Source organism: Impatiens glandulifera, chromosome 9 (assembly GCF_907164915.1).
Source record: "Impatiens glandulifera chromosome 9, dImpGla2.1, whole genome shotgun sequence".
NCBI classification, from domain to species: domain Eukaryota; kingdom Viridiplantae; phylum Streptophyta; class Magnoliopsida; order Ericales; family Balsaminaceae; genus Impatiens; species Impatiens glandulifera.
In genome coordinates, this window is record NC_061870.1 from 32,683,224 (window position 1) to 32,701,628 (window position 18,405).

The following is an 18,405-nucleotide window of genomic DNA, read 5'->3' on the forward strand; positions in this document are numbered from 1 at the left end:
TTTAATAATAACCAATTTCTTAATATTTTTGTTCTCTATTGTTTTAGTGGAACATAATTCAAATTGTTATTAATTTCTTTAATAATCTCTTTTCAGGCATAGCGACAATAAAATGTTAATACTAACTCTAAGTTTCTGGATTCGAGTCCATTAGGCGAAAAGTTCCTGATTAAGTGTATTTGCGGGTTACATACTTAATATCCAGTTGTCCCATTTTTTATTTTTTATAATAAATTAAGAAATTTTACAAATTGAATAAGACAATAAGCATAGCGACAATAAAATATTAATACTAATCCTAAGTTTCTGAATTCGAGTCCATCAGACGAAAAGTTCCTGATTAAGTGTATTTGCGGGTTACATACTTAATATCCAGTGTCCCATTTTTTATTTTTTATAATAAATTAAGAAATTTTACAAATGGAATAAGACAATATTATTTTTAAGCGAAATAAATTCAAAATATTATTACGGCCCAATAGTGTGGACCACAGTTTAATTTGTGTAGTCCATTAGAAAATTGGTCCAATGCAAACACACTTTTCTAGAGCCCATTCACCCTTAACAATGTAATGGTTTTGAAAAGCCTGGATTGGACATGAAATGTTTTGACTTTTGAGTCATTTTTACATTATTTAACAAGTGCATTTATTTATTTATTGAAGTTGCATCTTGGTCTCAATCTTATTTGAATTTTGATAAATTTTTGTTAATAACATTTTTTTTTAATTAAGTATATCTATCATTCAAATATTAATTTAAATAAAATAATATTTTAAAATATAACTTAGTTATATATATATTTGTTAGTACAAAAATAGTATTCAAGTGTAAGTGTTTTTAAATTAATTAACCCCCAAATCTTTGAATAAAGTTTTTCTTTGAAAATAAGGAAAATCTCATTGATAATTAGTGAGCTAATGTGTAATCAAACATCAAATTTATATTTCAATTCCGGCTTCACAATTTGGTAGCTATAACATCTACTTCACCTTCACCAACCATCTTAATTAATAACATTAGGCCTAGGACTAGGTCCATTACTATATATCCAATATATATATATATATACCTTCTTTAATTTAATAGAATCACTATAAAAAGGAAAAAAACATTAAATACAATTATGGGGACAAAAAAAATGATAAAAATAACACACAAAACAAGCACTAAAATCAAATCTAAATTCTTAGATAAATAATTCTTAGTAATTTTGGTTTATTTTAAAATAACGGGGCAAGTTTATCATATGAATCTTTCACTTTTTTTTCAACTTTACAATTTTTCACGTTTTGAAGTCGATTTTTTTCTAACCCACTTATTCCTCGTTCATCTTTTGAGTTTGAATATTAATCCCGAAACTTGAATGTGGTTGGATCATCCTCTTCATTGATCCATCCATACTTCTCCAAGAAAGGATTTGCTAGATTCTTTAAAGGGTATCTTTGAATGCAATCCTCCCATACATTTTTATCCTCCAAATCATTCGTCACTTCCCAAAGGCAGCTATTACACTTAAACCCTGCCCCAAAGCTAATCATGAACACCTTATCTCCCTTCTTCAACCTCTTCTTCCCCTCCATGTACGACAAAACATACCATAAACTGCTTGCTGACGTATTCCCAAATCGGTGAAGCGTCATTCTCGCCGGTTCAAGATCATACTCGGTGAGATTCAAACTCTGTCCTATCCCATCTATAACCGCCTTCCCGCCAGTATGTAAACAGAAATGATCAACTCCTCTTTTCATATTAATAATAGGCCTTGACCCTCCTCCACCTTTACTCGAGTTCTTGAACCATTTCCAAATGAACATAGCCAGAGAAAACCTGAGAAGCTCACTGATGGGTAAAATCTTGATTGCAATTTCCTTGAAATTGTCCACAAACGCCATGGTAGCTACCTTGGGCAAGCTTTTACTTAAATAAAACCCTTTCCGACCTTCTTCATCTTCCTTCTGGAGACAACAATTGTATGATTCGTCCTTCGATCCGTGATGGGTTCTAGCTAAAGTCTTGAGCTTTAACTTTGCCTTGTGCTTTAACGATGATTTGTTAGTCATCAAGACTGCGCAACCGCCGACCCTGAACAGACAATTGGCAAGAATCATCGATCTGTCGTTTCCGGTGTACCAGTTTGGACTTAAAGACTCCGATGATACCAGAAGAGCGTAACGGTCCTTTTGGGTTTTGAAAATGTTCTGAATCACATTTACAGAGATCAAGCTTGCGCTGCATCCCATCCCAGTGAGATTATAAACCTAGATATCAAATAAAATATATTATTAATTTAATCGAATAAATTAAAAAACAGATTTTTTTTTTTTTTTGTAAAATATAAACCTTTATGTCTTGTCTCATCTTGTAACGGTTGATAATACGTGCGGACATGGAGGGTAAGGAGGTGAGCATGGAGATGTTAACGACAAGAACATCGATCTCCGACGGGGAGACGCCGGATCTTGCTAAGAGCTTGTGGATGCTGTCGTCAAAAAATTCGTCTAGTTCGGAGGTGGTGTGTTCTAAGGTGGGACAGGTTTCTTGGGCGTCAAAGACCATTTTTGGGCCGTAGGTTTGTTCACCAATGCCGGAACTGACCATTGCTCTGAGGAGGAACTTGTATTCGTGAAGTCCGAGGTTTTTGTTGCGTCTGATGATATCGCCGGAAAAGTCAGTGGTGAGCATCCTGTCATCGGAAGGCTTGAAGCATTGGTAGTCAAGGATATAGCAGTCTTGATTTCTTCTTTTAGAATCGAGGAACTTAAGAATCGTGAATAGAATGTAAGAAATTGGAAAAACGTATATGATGATGAAGAAGAAGGGGAAGGTACCCATATTGGTAGATAGATTTGGTGTTTGATTCTTAATTAGGTTATTGTTTTGGATAGAAAAAAGGTTATGAGCAAATGAATATATATATAGGTAACATGTGAGGGGATTAATAGTCAATAAAAAGTAATAAACATTTCTATCACTCAACTCCCAACAACTAATAATTAAAAAGTTATTATTTCTTCTACATGTGGATAAAACATCTTCTTTTTTTAGTTTTCTACGTACTCACTGTGTTAACTGATACTATATGAGATAATGAAGATTATATATATTATGTTGATCTGCTTCATTTTATTACTTTACTTTGTTGTTTGGTGTCCCCACTATAATAATTTCTTGGTTTCATTTCTTCATTTTATTACTTTTTTGGGGTTGAGATCTCCTGTTACAATGTTAGTCCCCACTATCTTTCTTATTTGTTACTATGTTCCTTTCCTTTTGTGAGTTTGCAGGTAACAACTTTGTAGCAAGCTATCATTTTGTTTTTTATATTAATATTAAAAAAATATCTATTAAAATTGGATATAATGGTTTAATTTGGAAACACATAAATTTAAGTTTTAAGTAACAAATTTTATTAAATTTGTTAATATATACTTAATTAATATAAAAAAACCATAACAAAAATTATACATATTGTGATAATTTGAACATGATGATGATGGAGCATAATAAATATAGATCAACATTATCTCTTAAATTTGAATATTTATTGGATGGAGTTTTGAAGACTGAGAAGTCACAACTCACAACTTGTTAAAGGGGGTCATGAGGTACGTACCAACTAATTAAATTTCCTCATAGCTGTTAATTCAATGGAGAGACCATGAATTGAAATAGTTATTAATGAATTTTCATATTTTAAAATTAAAACATGTTGTTCAATTTGTGTAGCAAACAGTAGAATTATGCGTCACTGGTCTAGAGGAAAAACAAGTCTTTATTTTTAGTTTTGTAGACCATTGCAACACGTTATAATTGATTAGATGACACATATAGTTATTTATTATTTTATTTTTTAAAATGATTCCAATTAAAATATAACATGAAGAGAAAGTTAAAAAAAATAAATACAATTTATAAGATAAAATAGTGTTCAAATTATAAGGTCAACATTATTAATAAGGATTAATTAAGGACGATCTTGGTTCACTTGTCCCATGCCCCATTGAGAGATAATCCTACTGTTTTGTTTTATTGTTTCACCACAATTAATATGATCTTTATTATGCATGTGATAATGAGAAAAACACTTGATTTTAAAAAGGAAAAATGAAAACCAGAAAGTTATAATTTTAAATAACATTATATATATATAAACTTATAATAATAAAATAGAATATTGTACTATTTTAAATGAATGAATTTATTAATTACAACTGTATTTTGCTAGCTTGAAATATCAAATATTAGATATATATAGATGTGAGAGATGAGGATGGTAGATCCTCACATCATACCACATGGGTTGATGCCAGGTGTATGGTCAAGTGGCATATTGAAATGTGACATTTCAATTTTAATAATAAAAATGTCTTTCTCATTAGAGTCAAACAAGTAACAGTCAACTGCATGCCCAATCAATAACGATTAAATAAAATAAAAAAAATGAATTCACCAAAAAGTTATATATAAATACTATTGTTTTACAACAACAGAAAAAATGTATTATTTGAGTTATTATAGTCTAAATAAACAATAATATAAAATAAGGCGTGAAACATTTTTTTAATAATTTGTTTTTATTTATTCATAAGATTAAATAATCTATATATTAAACATGTACAAGTGAGTGAAGAGAGTCCATTCGATCCAAGTGTAAGACTTGTCACAATCAGGGTTGACTTTAAGAATGGTCTTTCCAAATCCACAATTATATATGTTATTATTCAACCAACTAATAACAATACCAAAAACATATTATAATACATCCAAATTAATGCTATATCGTTATAATGCTTCAATGGATAAGAGTTGTACTAAATTTTTAAATAAAATAATTTAGTAGGGTCTTAGCTAGACTTCAACTAAAAGAATTTACCTACTAACACAACTCTTTAATTATTTTAATATAATTTAGGTGTCACAGGAAAAGATAGATCATATATATATTAAATACCCAAAAGACTATGTCAACGAATTATACACACAAAAATGTAATTATTTTACATCTTTTTTACGTGTATTCTTAAAACACCATTACTACAAATTTGGTTAGGTGTTATTTGAATTAAATCTAAATAAAATAATTATCTTTTATACATTAATTAACTTATTTTTATAATATTATATAGTACAAAAGTATTTTGATGCAACTTAATATAACTCCCTTTACCAAAAAAATCAGATAACCATACTTATACGTGTGGTTTGAGTATTTTTCTGTAGACAACCCAAATTAAATTAGAATTATGAATAACTTCTAACTTAAAAAAGAAATTACATTAATAGTCTTGGCTGGATGAGTCTATCACATAGCTGGAATAATCGCAATCAAAGTTCTGGAACATCAAAGAATTCACGGCCAAAATATTTCCCGTCCAATCATAACATGAGACATGTGTTAGGTACAAATTGCACTTTTTCTTCTTTGAAGATTGTCACGCGGCATGTTGATAGCTGACCAATCAATGATTTTAACACATAACGGGATTTATGTGACTCTTTAACATTATCGAGATGCATAAATTACATAGTGAAGATTAATAACTATAAAGCAATTAGAACATAGTTAATGTCATTTGAAAAACTCGTCATCATTGTTTTATTGGACCACAACATTATCATTAGGGTCTTAAATATGAATCTTCTACAAGATTATTGACATTATTTTTACCTCGTTAAACATTCTTTAAGGCAATTTAGCTCAAGTGTGAACATATATAATTTTTATCTTCTGCATTCATTTGCTATTATATTTCTTAAATTTGTTTTGCTTATAACCAATGGCCCATGACAGTCATCCTTGATTTATTTTTATGTATTAATTAGTTTGTTCAAGATGTGGATATATTATATAGATCCAAATATGTCATTTTTATTGGGTCGATTATGTCTAAATATATATTTGGTTGCAAGTTAGCTAAGATAACACAGGATTCAAAAGTTTCCGTGTGAAGTTGGAATAGTATTTATATATAATGAAATATTAATAAAAAAAATTAAATACATGTTTATTTAATTTATTTATTTTTGAATGATATAAATATATTAAAATTGATAAAAAATCGTTTATATATATTTTTCAAACTCGAGTTAAACTTAAATTAGGATGATAATTAATTTTTTATTTTTTTTAAAAAACTTTGCATAATCCTTTATAAGTGTGATTGCACTTGTCTTTTAAATATGGAATCTTACAACTTGATTGAAAAAAATAGAATTAAGAATAATAAATAGGAGTCGCAACCAACTTAATAATTTGGTGCACCTCCATGCTTCATAACTAATGAAAGCAAAGTGGTCTACGTCTTTAATTACATTGCATTCCCTAAGTGACAATCTATGTCCCAATCACTAATTATATATTTCACACATGGGGGAGTTATGAGTAATTTTGCTCACTTGAATTATTATTAATAATAATTCATACAAGAGAGAAACTTCTTTGAAAATGACACCGTGCTTTAACTAGTTAGTATAAATGGGTTAGTTGTGTTACAAATTCCAAACATTTATTGTCAATATAATCTTGTGGTACAAAATAACTTATAGCAAGAAATATGACTTTATTAGGCGTACTATATATCTAACGACAAATTCTACAATTAATATAATCTTATAAACTCTCGTCAAATCATTTTCTTATTTGTAACCATATTTTTCAAAGTTATGATATTTTATTTTTTATCTTGATATGAAATAGTTGCACACTTGTTCTAGCTAAATTATACTTATATCTTTTTGTTTTATCAATAATATGTCAATTTGATGGAGTCGTGTACTAAGACAACATCAAAATCTTATGTAGAGAGTCTATTTTTTATTGAATACTGATTACTGATCTAATAAGAAATATTAACAAAATCCAAAAAAAAAAACTCCCAAATTCAAATTCAGATTCAATGTACAAAATTAAATTTAAGAAACATGTGGTCCAATACTTTTTTTGCATGCCTATTGAAGAAACAACCACCACTAAGGATTCTTTATGCCTATAGAGATAGTCTGTTTTGACTTTAATAATTAACATAAAGCATTTAGAGTTGGTTCTTTTTCTTTTTATTATAAATAAAATTAAAATTATACATTATTTTATCTATATAAAAATGTTTTCTCGAATAATACTCAGAATATTATTATACCAAATACAATCCAATGTTTGATTTTTAGCAAAATTTGCAATGACACTATTTAATGCCTACAAAAAAAATGTGTTTCTACAATCTACAATGGTTGGGATGTATGTATGTATGTATGCCTAATTTATGTAACATAGGCATTCAATTAAGTCAAACATGATACCATCAACTGTATTTCAGATTGTTTAAAAACAAAAATTATTTTTTATATTATTTACATTATTTTTTTTTATTTTTTTTTGGAATTACTAAATCTATTTGAATGTCCCAGATAATAATGGGATTAGAGAATTTGATCATGGGCCTCGTGATTGGAAATCCAAATACCAATCATTATATTTTATTAGACCTCATACCATTGAAAGCCCAACCTACTAGTTGTATTTATTCAATTCTTTTTTAATTTTTTTTTTTATCTAGTCTTTCCTTTAGAATTGTTATTAAATGGGCTTGTTTCATTTCTTTATAAAGGGACATAGTTTCTTCATTCAAATAATATAATTTTGAGCAAGTTTAATTGTAACATGTCTATAAGATTGAATCAAACAAATAAGTATGTTTTCTTGTTTACATTGAAGTTCCTAGCAAATAATAAAATATACATTGAACTGCTAGTGCTATAAATATAAAACAATAGAGTATAACCAATCAATCAATTAAAAATACATTTACAATTTCATTCAAATTTTGTCATGCATGCTAAATCAATTACTGCCTTCTCCCCTGTCGTGAGACGCCGCCGACGTACTCCCCGTCGCTCCACTACCCACTAACAATTCCAACAACCGATTCCTTAAATCATCAGGAGCATATCTCACCACAGCCTCCTCTCCACGACCACCACCGTTGTACTTGTCGTACACTTCTTGGTATGTCGGCACCAGTTTCCGAGCCAACGAGACCTTCACCGCCTCTCTTAGTTTCAAGTCCGGCACAACCCATTCCGCTTGTCTCCGGTACGTCTCTTCAAAAGCCGTATTGAATCCCTTAAAACATCCTATTTGCTTTATTTCTTGGATGGATGAAAACACTTTACTCCACCCTATCCTCTCATAATTGCCAATATATTGGTTCACTTTCTCTTCATGTTTCACTACCCACAAATCCCCTAACAGAAGCTTCAGACACGATGCTTTCACCTTCGAAACCACGTAATTTATGTTGTTTGCTAAGAAAAGGTAAGATAAAGAAACATCCTTGTATAGCTCCGCCTTGGCATCGAGTTTGCAGAAGAGCATCAGAACCACCCAGCCCAGCCACACGGACAGACCGGAGACCTGGTCGGCGGTTGGGCTCAAGCTGGAGACGTATGTCGTTGGCAGGGGTGGTTGAATTGATCGCTTCCAATCGGAGATTATTTCCGTTAAGCTCCCGCTGTAATCAGATAGGAAAACGAGGTAATTCATCACGTAGCGGGTGAGTGGATGAACTCCGCCGCCGGTGACTACCGATTTCAACATGTCCTTCTGTATCGCCGCCTCGAATTCCCCAAGCATTAAACGGATTGCTTCTCGTAGTCTTGTAACCGACGTTTCGCACTGAGATTTAACGATCGATACTGATTTGATTGAGAAGATGAAGTTGATTTCCGGCCAGAGATTGTGTATCGAATCGTACATGTCCAGCAGTCGGAATATTTTTTCCGGCGACAGTTTCTTATATTTTACTACGTGTTCGGGGAATATAAAGAGGTTCATGGCGGATTCTCTGCAAACTTCAGCAAAGGAGGATTCGGCGATTAAAGGTGCGGAGAAGAAAACGGTATCGCAGAGAAATCTCTCGCCGTTGAAGATAGTCTGCACGGCAATCTTGACTGCCTTCAACCAGATTTTAATATGTTGCTCAATCGCATCCCAATCCATTTTCTGAACTTGCGATATATTCAAATTCTCAACGCCGAGATGATACAAAGCCTTATCCACGATAGATTTCCGCATAATTTTGTAAATCTTCAAACACTCCTTTGAGTACCCAGTTGAATTCATGCAGTCTGCAATTAATCTGAGGTCTGTCATGGCGTTTTCCGACATTTTCTCCTCTTCGGAAATTGAATTTCCGGCCACCGGTGAATCCTCATCCGATAACTCCTCGATGTCGGACAGGCTAGACCTAGTTGACGCCCTCGAGCTCGAGGACCGGTTAGAAACCGATTCAGGGTCCAGAACGGCCCGGTTCTTGGTAAGAATCTGGTAGAATTCCTTCTGAAGCCTCTTCATAGCAATCTGCATCAGGTCCTGAGCTGAAATCAAAAGATGGGATTTTGATGGGTCGGAGGCGAGAGAATTCATCATGGTCTGCAAATCCTTGACAGTTTTGATGAAGGCCTTGGCCTCTTTCCGGTCTCCGGTGAAGAGAGAATCGATCTTGCAGAGATCAGAGCCGTGGAGGTCCCACTTGGTGATGAGTAATTTGGCGATTTCCATATTCTCTTGGGAGAAAGGGGTTGAAGATTCGGATGTGTGAAAGTGGTGCGAAGGCGAAGGAGTTGTATTTGCCGATGAATTGAAAGCGGTCCTCATGGGTTTTGTTAATTAGCTCCGGCAACCTCTTCAGATTGGTAGAGAAAGAGAGAAAGATTTTTCAAATGATTGTGATTGGTGATAATGGGAATGGAAGGAAGCTATATATAAATCAAGAAAAGAACGAAAGATTTAAACTTTGACCGAACAGAATAGGCGGTTGCTGAAAAGAGGAGTCAGAGTCGGAGACTGGGGGTGGAATGGAATGGAGTTCTCAGGCCGAGTCGGTCCACAACGGCTAACTCTGGCTATTTTCTCCGAATCTTCCACGTTTTCGTCTGCATGCCAATTAAGGATTATTTGAAAAAAATTAGAAAAATTATGTTTAATGAAAAATATATTATAAGGCGAAATTGGACTAACTCGCCACGTTCAAGCTTGGGCCGTAACGTAAATCGCTTTCTTGAGCGTGCATACCAACCAAGTTAGGATTCAACTATTATAAAAACTTGATGTAAATTCATTTTGATATTTTAAATTATAACTAACAAATTAAAACTTCTTAACTTGTTTATAGTTTATACAACTTATTTATTATTATAGATGAAGAGAAATAATACATTTTGGTTTTCTCCAACCGCCAAACTATTTATTTGGACTCATGATAAGTCAATGATTTTTCTAAAAACTATTTTCTACTAAACCACAAATATCAAAATGGTTTTCTATTGAACTGCCAAACTCTTTATTATTATTTATTTTTCTTAATTACTATATAAATAAATAAATTTAATAAATATAAGTTATAATATAATTTCACTTTATTATAAATTATATAAAAAAAAGTGTTATACTTATGTACTAGTTACAAAGTTATAAATTATTAAGAATATAATTTTGTACCTAATTATTTTTTGTAGACAATTTCTTAAAACAATAATTGTATTATCCCAAACCAACCAGGAGGTCCTATGCCAATTGAATCAAATTGGCAGTATTCATTATAGTTTTATTAGTAAATAGGATAATAATAATCGGATTAATGATAAACAAGTAGTGAAATTGGCCTATATGACCGAAATGTCACATAGGATAAGCATATATATTTATATCTTATCCTCTCCACGGTCCACGTCAATAGTTGAGTGTGTTTCGTCTCTAGCCAAAACATCCTAGTAATCAGACTATTCCAAATCAAATCAAGATGTATCTAAATTATTAAAATTAAAAGCACTAAACCAGGAAAGTCGACTTAAGAGACTAAAATGTATATTAATTTGATTCTCACCGAAAGAGTTTGGAATGAAAACGGGATAATGGCGGTGAGATATCATACTAGTTCTCTATAATTCAAAAAAAAAATATTTCGATGAAGGTGGCATACACCTCAATTTAGTACGTTATGAGATTTTTTTTATTATTATTTTAAGTTAATTTAAAAGCATGTCTTTTTATGTTATTTTGGTTGATCCTTTTCAAAAACAAATATGTCACCAATTTGACAATTTATTAGTCTTGCAATTAAAGCCCGTAAAAGATAACGAGTATTACGGACACATCAGATCAGACTATACTATTTCACTCCATTTCATATGGGCCAAACCAAAACACAAACAGGCCACAACGTCTAAATATTTTAGCAAACTAAAATTAAACTATTGCATTAATTTTTATAATTTTAAGTTTACTAGATATTTATAAATGATTTGAATTTTATAAAGTTACAGTGAATTTATATTTACTGAACAAAAAATAGTAAACTTAAAATATAACTATTATATAGTAAACTTTGTAATAATATCATATATACACGTTTTCACCCATTAGTATCTCAACATTGATTACTTTATTTGTTTATTTATTTAGAGAGCTAGCATTCTATTATGGCTCAACTCAAATTAAACCATTTATTGAGAATTGGGTTTGTTTCATTTTTTATTTTGTTTTAATAACATTTGAGTTTATTTGAGTTGTTATCCAGTTAAGATAGTCCAATGGTAATAATCTAGAGTTATTTGAGTTTTTTAATTTGGTAATTAAACCATTAGTGATAAATGTTTTACTAATATTGAGGTTACAATTTTGCACAAATTAAAATAGATTGGTCTATTATACTAGAAGTCTAGAATCATATTTATTGCATTATTATTATTGACAAAACACATACATTTAAATTTTAAATTTTAAATATTGAATTGCATATTGTCAAGTATGTTTTACGCACTAGTGATTGAACATATATATTTTACGCTAACAAGGACTTTGACTAGTGCACTCAGTAACACAACTTTATTTTGATCCTTCCAATTTTATTAAGGTCAATTTGTTTGTTCAATTTATAAAAGATATTTCAAATAATTTCAATTATTAATTTTATTTAATTATCTTAAATTTAAGCAAACATATCCTAATTAATTGAGGAAAATTTGGAATGGCTATGAAATGATCGGAAAAAAAATAAAATAAATGTAAATTAGAGTGGAGTTTGAGTTGAACGAACTAATATTATTAAATTTACTTATATATATACATAATTAATGTATATTCCAGAATTTTATTTAAACTAAATCAACACCCCAATCCAATAAGATATTATAAAAAAAACATAATTTTTAAGTAAATTAAAATAAAACCATAAATCCAGCTCTAACATGGCCTTAAATTGGATAAGAAGCTGTGAAAAAAAAATACAATTCATGTTTTTTCATATAAAATTAGGTTTTCAACTTGGTTGTTGATCATCATAATCTAGGGAGTCATTCTCTTAAAAGACAAAATAATCATATAATTAAGGAGAAAATGTGCAAATTAGACAAACAAAAATGAATTTTGTCATAAAAATAAAAATTACCTAGCAAATATTAAAATATTTAATTTCAATTTGAGCTGGATTTCAAAACTTCAAGATAAAAATAAAATAAAAAATAAACCTGAAAGGAAATGAAGTTAATTTACTGAAGCATACAATAGTCTTAATAATTCATTTTAAAATACAATTAATATTTATTTAATAGTAGACAAAATGATACAAAATTATATTGAAATAAAGAGAGGATGATATTAAATAAATAAAGATGGAGAGAGAGAGAGAGCAGTTGGGAGAAAAATGTATATAAAAAAAAAAAAAAAAAAAAAAGTGCTTAAAATGAGGATAAAGCGTGAGTGAATGAGAGCTAATTTCACATGCCTTTCTGCGCATTGACAGCTCCATCGCACACACGAGGAATCCCACCTTATTTTTTCCCCCATTTATCTATCTATTGTTTTTTGTTATTATAATTTTTTAAAAATGTTCAAGTATCATAAGAAATTAGAGTAAAATAAATGAAAATTTAAATTTCATAAAATTAATAAATTAACAAACACAAAGATTGACGACAATAAACTCACAAACCAACTACTCAAACTTCACCTAACGAATTAAAAAAAACATCGTGGAGATTATTTTAATCCAACAAAAAAATCAGGGGCTACTTGTTCTTATTTCTTCAATCCATTTTGTTTGTTTGTTTAATGAAACTTGCTAATTTAATTGTTATCAATCTTTTTATGATTTTACTCACTTAAAAGTCTACAGATGTATATGGATATGAGCTTTAGTGTTTAATTTTTTTCTTCTAAAAATGAGATATATAATTAAAATAATTTATTCTTAATTAACAAAATAAAAGAATGTATTATGTCTATTAATGATGTAGGCATCAAAAATAGGATATATATATATCTATTTTATATTATTCAAGAGGGCATTTAATATTTGAGTAAGAAAGTTTCTGTATATAAAGAAACATCTATATATGCCCTTTCAAAAAATAAAGAAACATCTAAATGTAATTAATTAATCTACTAAATTTTGATAGAAATAGTAAGTTGATTATGAATGAATTGGTTTCACCTGTTCAAATGATAATAATAATAATAATATATAAGTCTTAATGCAAATATTAGAAGAAAAAAAACTACAATAATTCATGCCTCATTCAAATTTGAGCATATTAGAGAGCTAACATTTTTTATGAAATTATCTAAGTGATCCATTATATTAAAGAAGTAAATAATAACAAGAGTCTGGTGTTATATCCAATTGGTCTTCTTCTCCTCTCTTCGACAACCTCTTGAAGCTTGAGCTACACGGGGAGCATCTCAATTTTCTACATCAATGGTTTTGAACTTTTGATTCGTTATATTGTATTATCATCATGCATCAACCTTTAAAAAAACATTTTTGTATTGTTATATTAGATTGAATTCTTCGTAATTAATTACTTTAGAAAAAATCAATCTTCAAGAGTAAAGATTCTTCAAATGATGTGTTAAGGTTCTCCCATATATGTTTCTTTAGATCTCACATGAGATCTATACCTAGATGATTGATTTGTTGGCTATCCTAATACATTTTTTCAGAAAGTTTCAATTTTTAGTTCTAGAGAAATGGAATCCCACTTTTGATCAAGATGGGTTGAAGGAACAAAGTTTGAATGAGAGAAGGAAATAGATGTATTCTTTTATTTAATGAGAAAAGGTTGATTTATAGGGGGGAAACAATGATATGACAATAATTAAAAGGGTAATTGTAATAAATAATTTAGCCCCCCACGCCACTATATGTGGTAGTAATCATAAAAGCAACACAACCCCATATGACACTCCTAAAGCTACTGAAATTAATACAATTATTTTCATTATTTTATAGCTCATCAATTGTCCTTAATTAATTCCTTGTTCTAATTAAAATGGAAAACCTTAAATTAAGCAAAAAGAATTGATCAGATTCAACTTTAAATGGTTCAAATTAACCAGGTGCCAAAATCCCTGATATTTAGTAGCTAGTAGCTACACGTCCCTACCTAGCTTCTATTTTTATCTTTATCTTTATTCACCTTTTTCTTCTCCTTCAACCCGACCCGACCCGACCCAAGTTGCAATCACCCTTTATAAACTGGACTCATTTTGAAACCTCTAAACCCAAATACAATGAAACATTTAGACATGATATTCTCATGTTCTTCATCTTCCTCCACTGCCACACTCTCCGGCGGTGCAAAACCACGCCCCACCAGCCACCACCGCCTCGGCGGCGAGCGTAAGGCGGCAGATGGCTGCCTGAGCCCAGCCGTCATGTTTCGACGGTCCTCATTTCGTCTTCCCAATATTAACCCAAAGGGTTATAATAGTTATTTTCAAAAGGGTAGGAAAAGCTCTGTCGGCAAGGAAAGTAGTGACTTAAGGAGGAGGAGTGCGGCTGACATAGCCGACATGATAAAACCTGATCTGAGGTCGACCTCTTGGCATATCCAAACCGACTCAAACATTAATTCCGCCAAGTATTTCGATTTGTTGGATGAATCGACTAAAAAAACAGAGTTGCTTCGTAGGCAAGATCATGATTTGTTGATGCAGTCAAGACATTCCATAAGTTTAGATGGTTCTCCATATCCGACAACCTCGTACACTGCTCGATGCAGTCGTAAGAACCAGCAACAGGTGATTATTTTTATTATTATATTGATTTTTCAAATTATAATTAAAACGTAGCTGATTAATAAGTTGATTAAAGGTTGTGGAATTGAGGGTATCAATACACTGCAAAGGTTGTGAAGGAAAAGTGAGAAAGCACATCTCCAAGATGGAAGGTATCGTACCGATCGATCTATGTAGGAATTATTGTTTTAAATTATTTGAGAAACTATATATGATTGATAATAAAAATGTAGGCGTGACATCAGTCAACATAGATTTGGCCTTGAAGAAAGTAACTGTGGTCGGGGACGTGACTCCTCTTGGAGTTCTTGCAAGCATTTCTCAGGTGAAGAGTGCCCAATTATGGCCGATATCTCCTCCTAATTCTTCGACTTCATCTGGGTCGTCATCGTCCTCGTCCTTCTCGTCCTAGCTAGCTGTTAGGATGATTAAGGTCTTAATTAATTCAACTTAGTCTCAGAGTAACGATGGATTGGATGCATTCAAATAGTATTAATTGAATGTATATTGTTGTTTTTAAGTTCAGACGTCAAAAGAGTGTTTATGTCATGTATAATGTAAAGTTTGAAAACCAAGAAAAAGGGATTTGATTGGTTTCTTGGAGGACTCTAAACCATACTTTCTTGGGAAAAACAATACATAATGTCTTGTGAACTAGTTTGTTTGTGTGGCTTTATTATTATTATTATAAATGATTTGTGAGAAAATTCGAATTAATAACCATGAGTTTTTTTTTTATCTATCACTGAGTTATAACCTATAAGTCTTGACACTATGTTGTGTCTTTATTATTATTAATAAAAATAAGGGGCAAATCCAGGCAAGGCATGCTTGTTGTGTTGTTGGGGCCGGGGGCAATCCTGGTGTGGTGTGTGATGTACTAATATATTAATGTTGATAAAGTGGGGAGTCCTCGAATACTCATGCTTGCTTTTGTACCCACAAAGTAGGACATGGTAACTGGGATGCATCAATATCATCATATATGTCTCCTTTAATTTAATTTGAATCAGTCATGTACATATTGTGAAACTCAAAGTAAAATGGGCAAATTATTTATAAGAATGTTTTTGTAGGATTATTCGGATCGATCGATTCTCAATGACTAACGAAAACTATATATATAATTTCATATTTTAGAACCCACCAAGGTAGCTCAATGATAAGAGTTGGCTTAAGAGACCAAAATATCACGGGTTAAATTTTATCTAGAAGCATTTTAAGTTTTAGCGGGGTGTTATGCTAACTCTCCTTTATTCAAAAATACTAACTCTCCTTTATTCAAAAATACTAGCTCTCCTTTATTCAAAAATATTTTTTAAGCTAACGGCAACCTAATGTGAATATCTCAGCTTTCATAGGAGGTTTTGAGTTTTAACCTTGGGTTTAGTTAAAGATAATAATTGATGAGTTGAGTTTGATAAGTATTTTCTCTTGAATCTTAAACTAGCCATTTGATCTTATTATTTTTATGGAGTTAATAATACACCATGGGTCTCGGCCCACTCCAGTACAAAGATTCACTTGCCCATTATATTAAGTATTGAATTCCTCTAGTAACAAAGAGCCCAAGACTATTATGTTTATTAGATTATTATTGTTTTTATTTTAAAATCTCCAGACTCAACTTAAAACTTTATAAGACATATGATATTGTGATCTTTATTTATAGTTTAGATTAATTTAAATTCGTAAGATCTATGTTTTCAATATTTTCTAATCTCTATTTAACAATTTCATTTACAAATTATCAATTTATTATTAAAAATAGTTTAGGGTTTTCTTCTCTGTTATACAATGCATTTCCACCTTAGGCATACAAATCAATCTATATGTACGAAATTTATAAACTTTAATGTCTTATATTAGAATAGTTCAATGTCTCTTTGAAAACTCTAAATAGAGTAGCTAGAATATTAATTTCTCTTTGGAACATATTAATTAATTTCTTTCTTAACGAGAATAATTGTAGTTTAAAGAAACAATCAATTTTTTTAGTCAAAACTTATCATTTTAATATACACAAGTCTCCCCTAAATCAAATGTTATTAATTTTTTTTTTTTAAATAAATATTTTTTTTTTAAATGTTGAAAGTTAGTATAACCCTACATCTGTTTATTTCCTAGTTCTTGAGTTAGATATTTTTCATTTAAATAAAATCTATACTTGCCCTTAATAAAAAAAAATCTTGAAAATGAGATATTTAAAACACCAATGTACTAATACTATTATTATTTTGATTATATATGTCATTTGAAACAGCCTCAAAACCCAACTATTCACATCCAAAATTACAAACATTAACACCTACCTCCAATGCACCCTTTTGGATCGAACATGTTAATTTGACTTCCATAATAAATAGAAGAAACAAACAATAAAATCATACATATTTCTTTCACTCTATGGATCATCACCAGATCCTCTGTCTCTTCACTCCCATTTGGCCATAGTCGTTAATATTAAGGTTGTTCTCACCAGCACCCACCAATTTCCCACCAACCAAACAAGACCTACTAGAAGAACCTCCTCCATCCCCAAAATTCATAGTTGACTTTGATGCCGACAATAATATTTGGCTTGACGATGATGCACCGCCACATGACATTTCAACAAACGATCTTACTACTGATCCCCCCTTCTCAAACCCAACTGTAGGCACCACAAATGTCTGCTGCACGGGAGGCGGATTTCTCCATTGCGGCAACGGACCAGCCACAAGCAACGTCTGCAGCAAAGGACCCGCCTCCAAAACCGCCTTCAATAGCTTCCCCTTTTGAGGCAAAACCTTTCCCTCTACTATACTCTCGATTCTTAAACAATCCGGGTCAATCGGTGAACTGGGTATTGAGAGATGATGATGAATAGTTGAGGAATCAGGAATGTGAACGGCGGAGATCAGGTCTGGGGAGGAGGAAACAGAAACAGGGTAATTGTTGAGAGTTTCAGATGGACTGTTGTTTGATGAGTCTGTTATGGTTGAGTTATTAGTGTTACTGATGATCAGCTTGTTTAGAAGATTCCGGTATTGGGTTTTGGCTTCATCTCTTTCCTTATACGCTAGGTTTAGGGCTTGTATTAGATGTGTCATTTTCTCTTTGCTTTTCCTCAGCTCCTCATTTGCCTCCATTTTCACTGATTCAAGTTCCAAGCTTGAACAGAGTAATCTCTGTTTCAACTCATCAACGCTCTGTTTCAAGAATGAGATAATTCAATACATTGGTTTGATTTCAAAATTACAATAAACAAAAAGCCAAACTAAAGAATTGAAGAAAACCCACCTCTTGATAGCACCACAAAGAAGCCATTTCTTCCATTCTCTCTCTAA

General features: G+C 31.2%; 4 protein-coding genes across 4 annotated transcripts; 1 reads left to right on the forward strand and 3 right to left on the reverse strand.

Moving 5' to 3' along the window:
* Positions 1 to 1,339: 1,339 nt before the first annotated feature.
* LOC124914194 (3-ketoacyl-CoA synthase 3-like) lies at positions 1,340 to 2,863 on the reverse strand. Its single transcript, XM_047454693.1, has 2 exons — positions 2,344 to 2,863; positions 1,340 to 2,261 (listed from the first exon to the last, which is right to left on the reverse strand). The coding sequence occupies exons 1-2, from the start codon at positions 2,833 to 2,835 to the stop codon at positions 1,350 to 1,352; spliced, it is 1,404 nt and encodes a 467-aa protein (XP_047310649.1). The 5' UTR covers positions 2,836 to 2,863; the 3' UTR covers positions 1,340 to 1,349.
* A 4,815-nt stretch (positions 2,864 to 7,678) lies between these two features.
* On the reverse strand, positions 7,679 to 9,716 carry LOC124916813 (exocyst complex component EXO70H1-like). The gene has a single exon (XM_047457579.1). It carries the CDS (start codon positions 9,653 to 9,655, stop codon positions 7,841 to 7,843), a length of 1,815 nt encoding a protein of 604 aa, XP_047313535.1. The 5' UTR covers positions 9,656 to 9,716; the 3' UTR covers positions 7,679 to 7,840.
* A 4,848-nt stretch (positions 9,717 to 14,564) lies between these two features.
* On the forward strand, positions 14,565 to 15,673 carry LOC124915585 (protein SODIUM POTASSIUM ROOT DEFECTIVE 3-like). The gene is made up of 3 exons (XM_047456336.1): positions 14,565 to 15,079; positions 15,153 to 15,228; positions 15,310 to 15,673. Exons 1-3 carry the CDS (start codon positions 14,570 to 14,572, stop codon positions 15,486 to 15,488), a joined length of 765 nt encoding a protein of 254 aa, XP_047312292.1. The 5' UTR covers positions 14,565 to 14,569; the 3' UTR covers positions 15,489 to 15,673.
* Positions 15,674 to 17,393: 1,720 nt separating this feature from the next.
* On the reverse strand, positions 17,394 to 18,405 carry LOC124915584. Its single transcript, XM_047456335.1, has 2 exons — positions 18,359 to 18,405; positions 17,394 to 18,267 (listed from the first exon to the last, which is right to left on the reverse strand). Exons 1-2 carry the CDS (start codon positions 18,392 to 18,394, stop codon positions 17,491 to 17,493), a joined length of 813 nt encoding a protein of 270 aa, XP_047312291.1. The 5' UTR covers positions 18,395 to 18,405; the 3' UTR covers positions 17,394 to 17,490.

Excerpts from the sequence above, each read along its gene's own strand:
- LOC124914194 (XM_047454693.1), bottom strand. The coding sequence starts at position 2,835 with ATGGGTACCTTCCCCTTCTTCTTCATCATCATATACGTTTTTCCAATT. Across the intron at positions 2,262-2,343 it reads AGATGAGACAAGACATAAAG|GTTTATAATCTCACTGGGAT; the intron begins GTTTATATTTTA and ends TTTGATATCTAG.
- LOC124916813 (XM_047457579.1), bottom strand. The coding sequence starts at position 9,655 with ATGAGGACCGCTTTCAATTCATCGGCAAATACAACTCCTTCGCCTTCG.
- LOC124915585 (XM_047456336.1), top strand. The coding sequence starts at position 14,570 with ATGAAACATTTAGACATGATATTCTCATGTTCTTCATCTTCCTCCACT. Across the intron at positions 15,080-15,152 it reads GTCGTAAGAACCAGCAACAG|GTTGTGGAATTGAGGGTATC; the intron begins GTGATTATTTTT and ends AGTTGATTAAAG. Across the intron at positions 15,229-15,309 it reads GCACATCTCCAAGATGGAAG|GCGTGACATCAGTCAACATA; the intron begins GTATCGTACCGA and ends ATAAAAATGTAG.
- LOC124915584 (XM_047456335.1), bottom strand. The coding sequence starts at position 18,394 with ATGGAAGAAATGGCTTCTTTGTGGTGCTATCAAGAG. Across the intron at positions 18,268-18,358 it reads CTTTGTGGTGCTATCAAGAG|AGCGTTGATGAGTTGAAACA; the intron begins GTGGGTTTTCTT and ends TTCTTGAAACAG.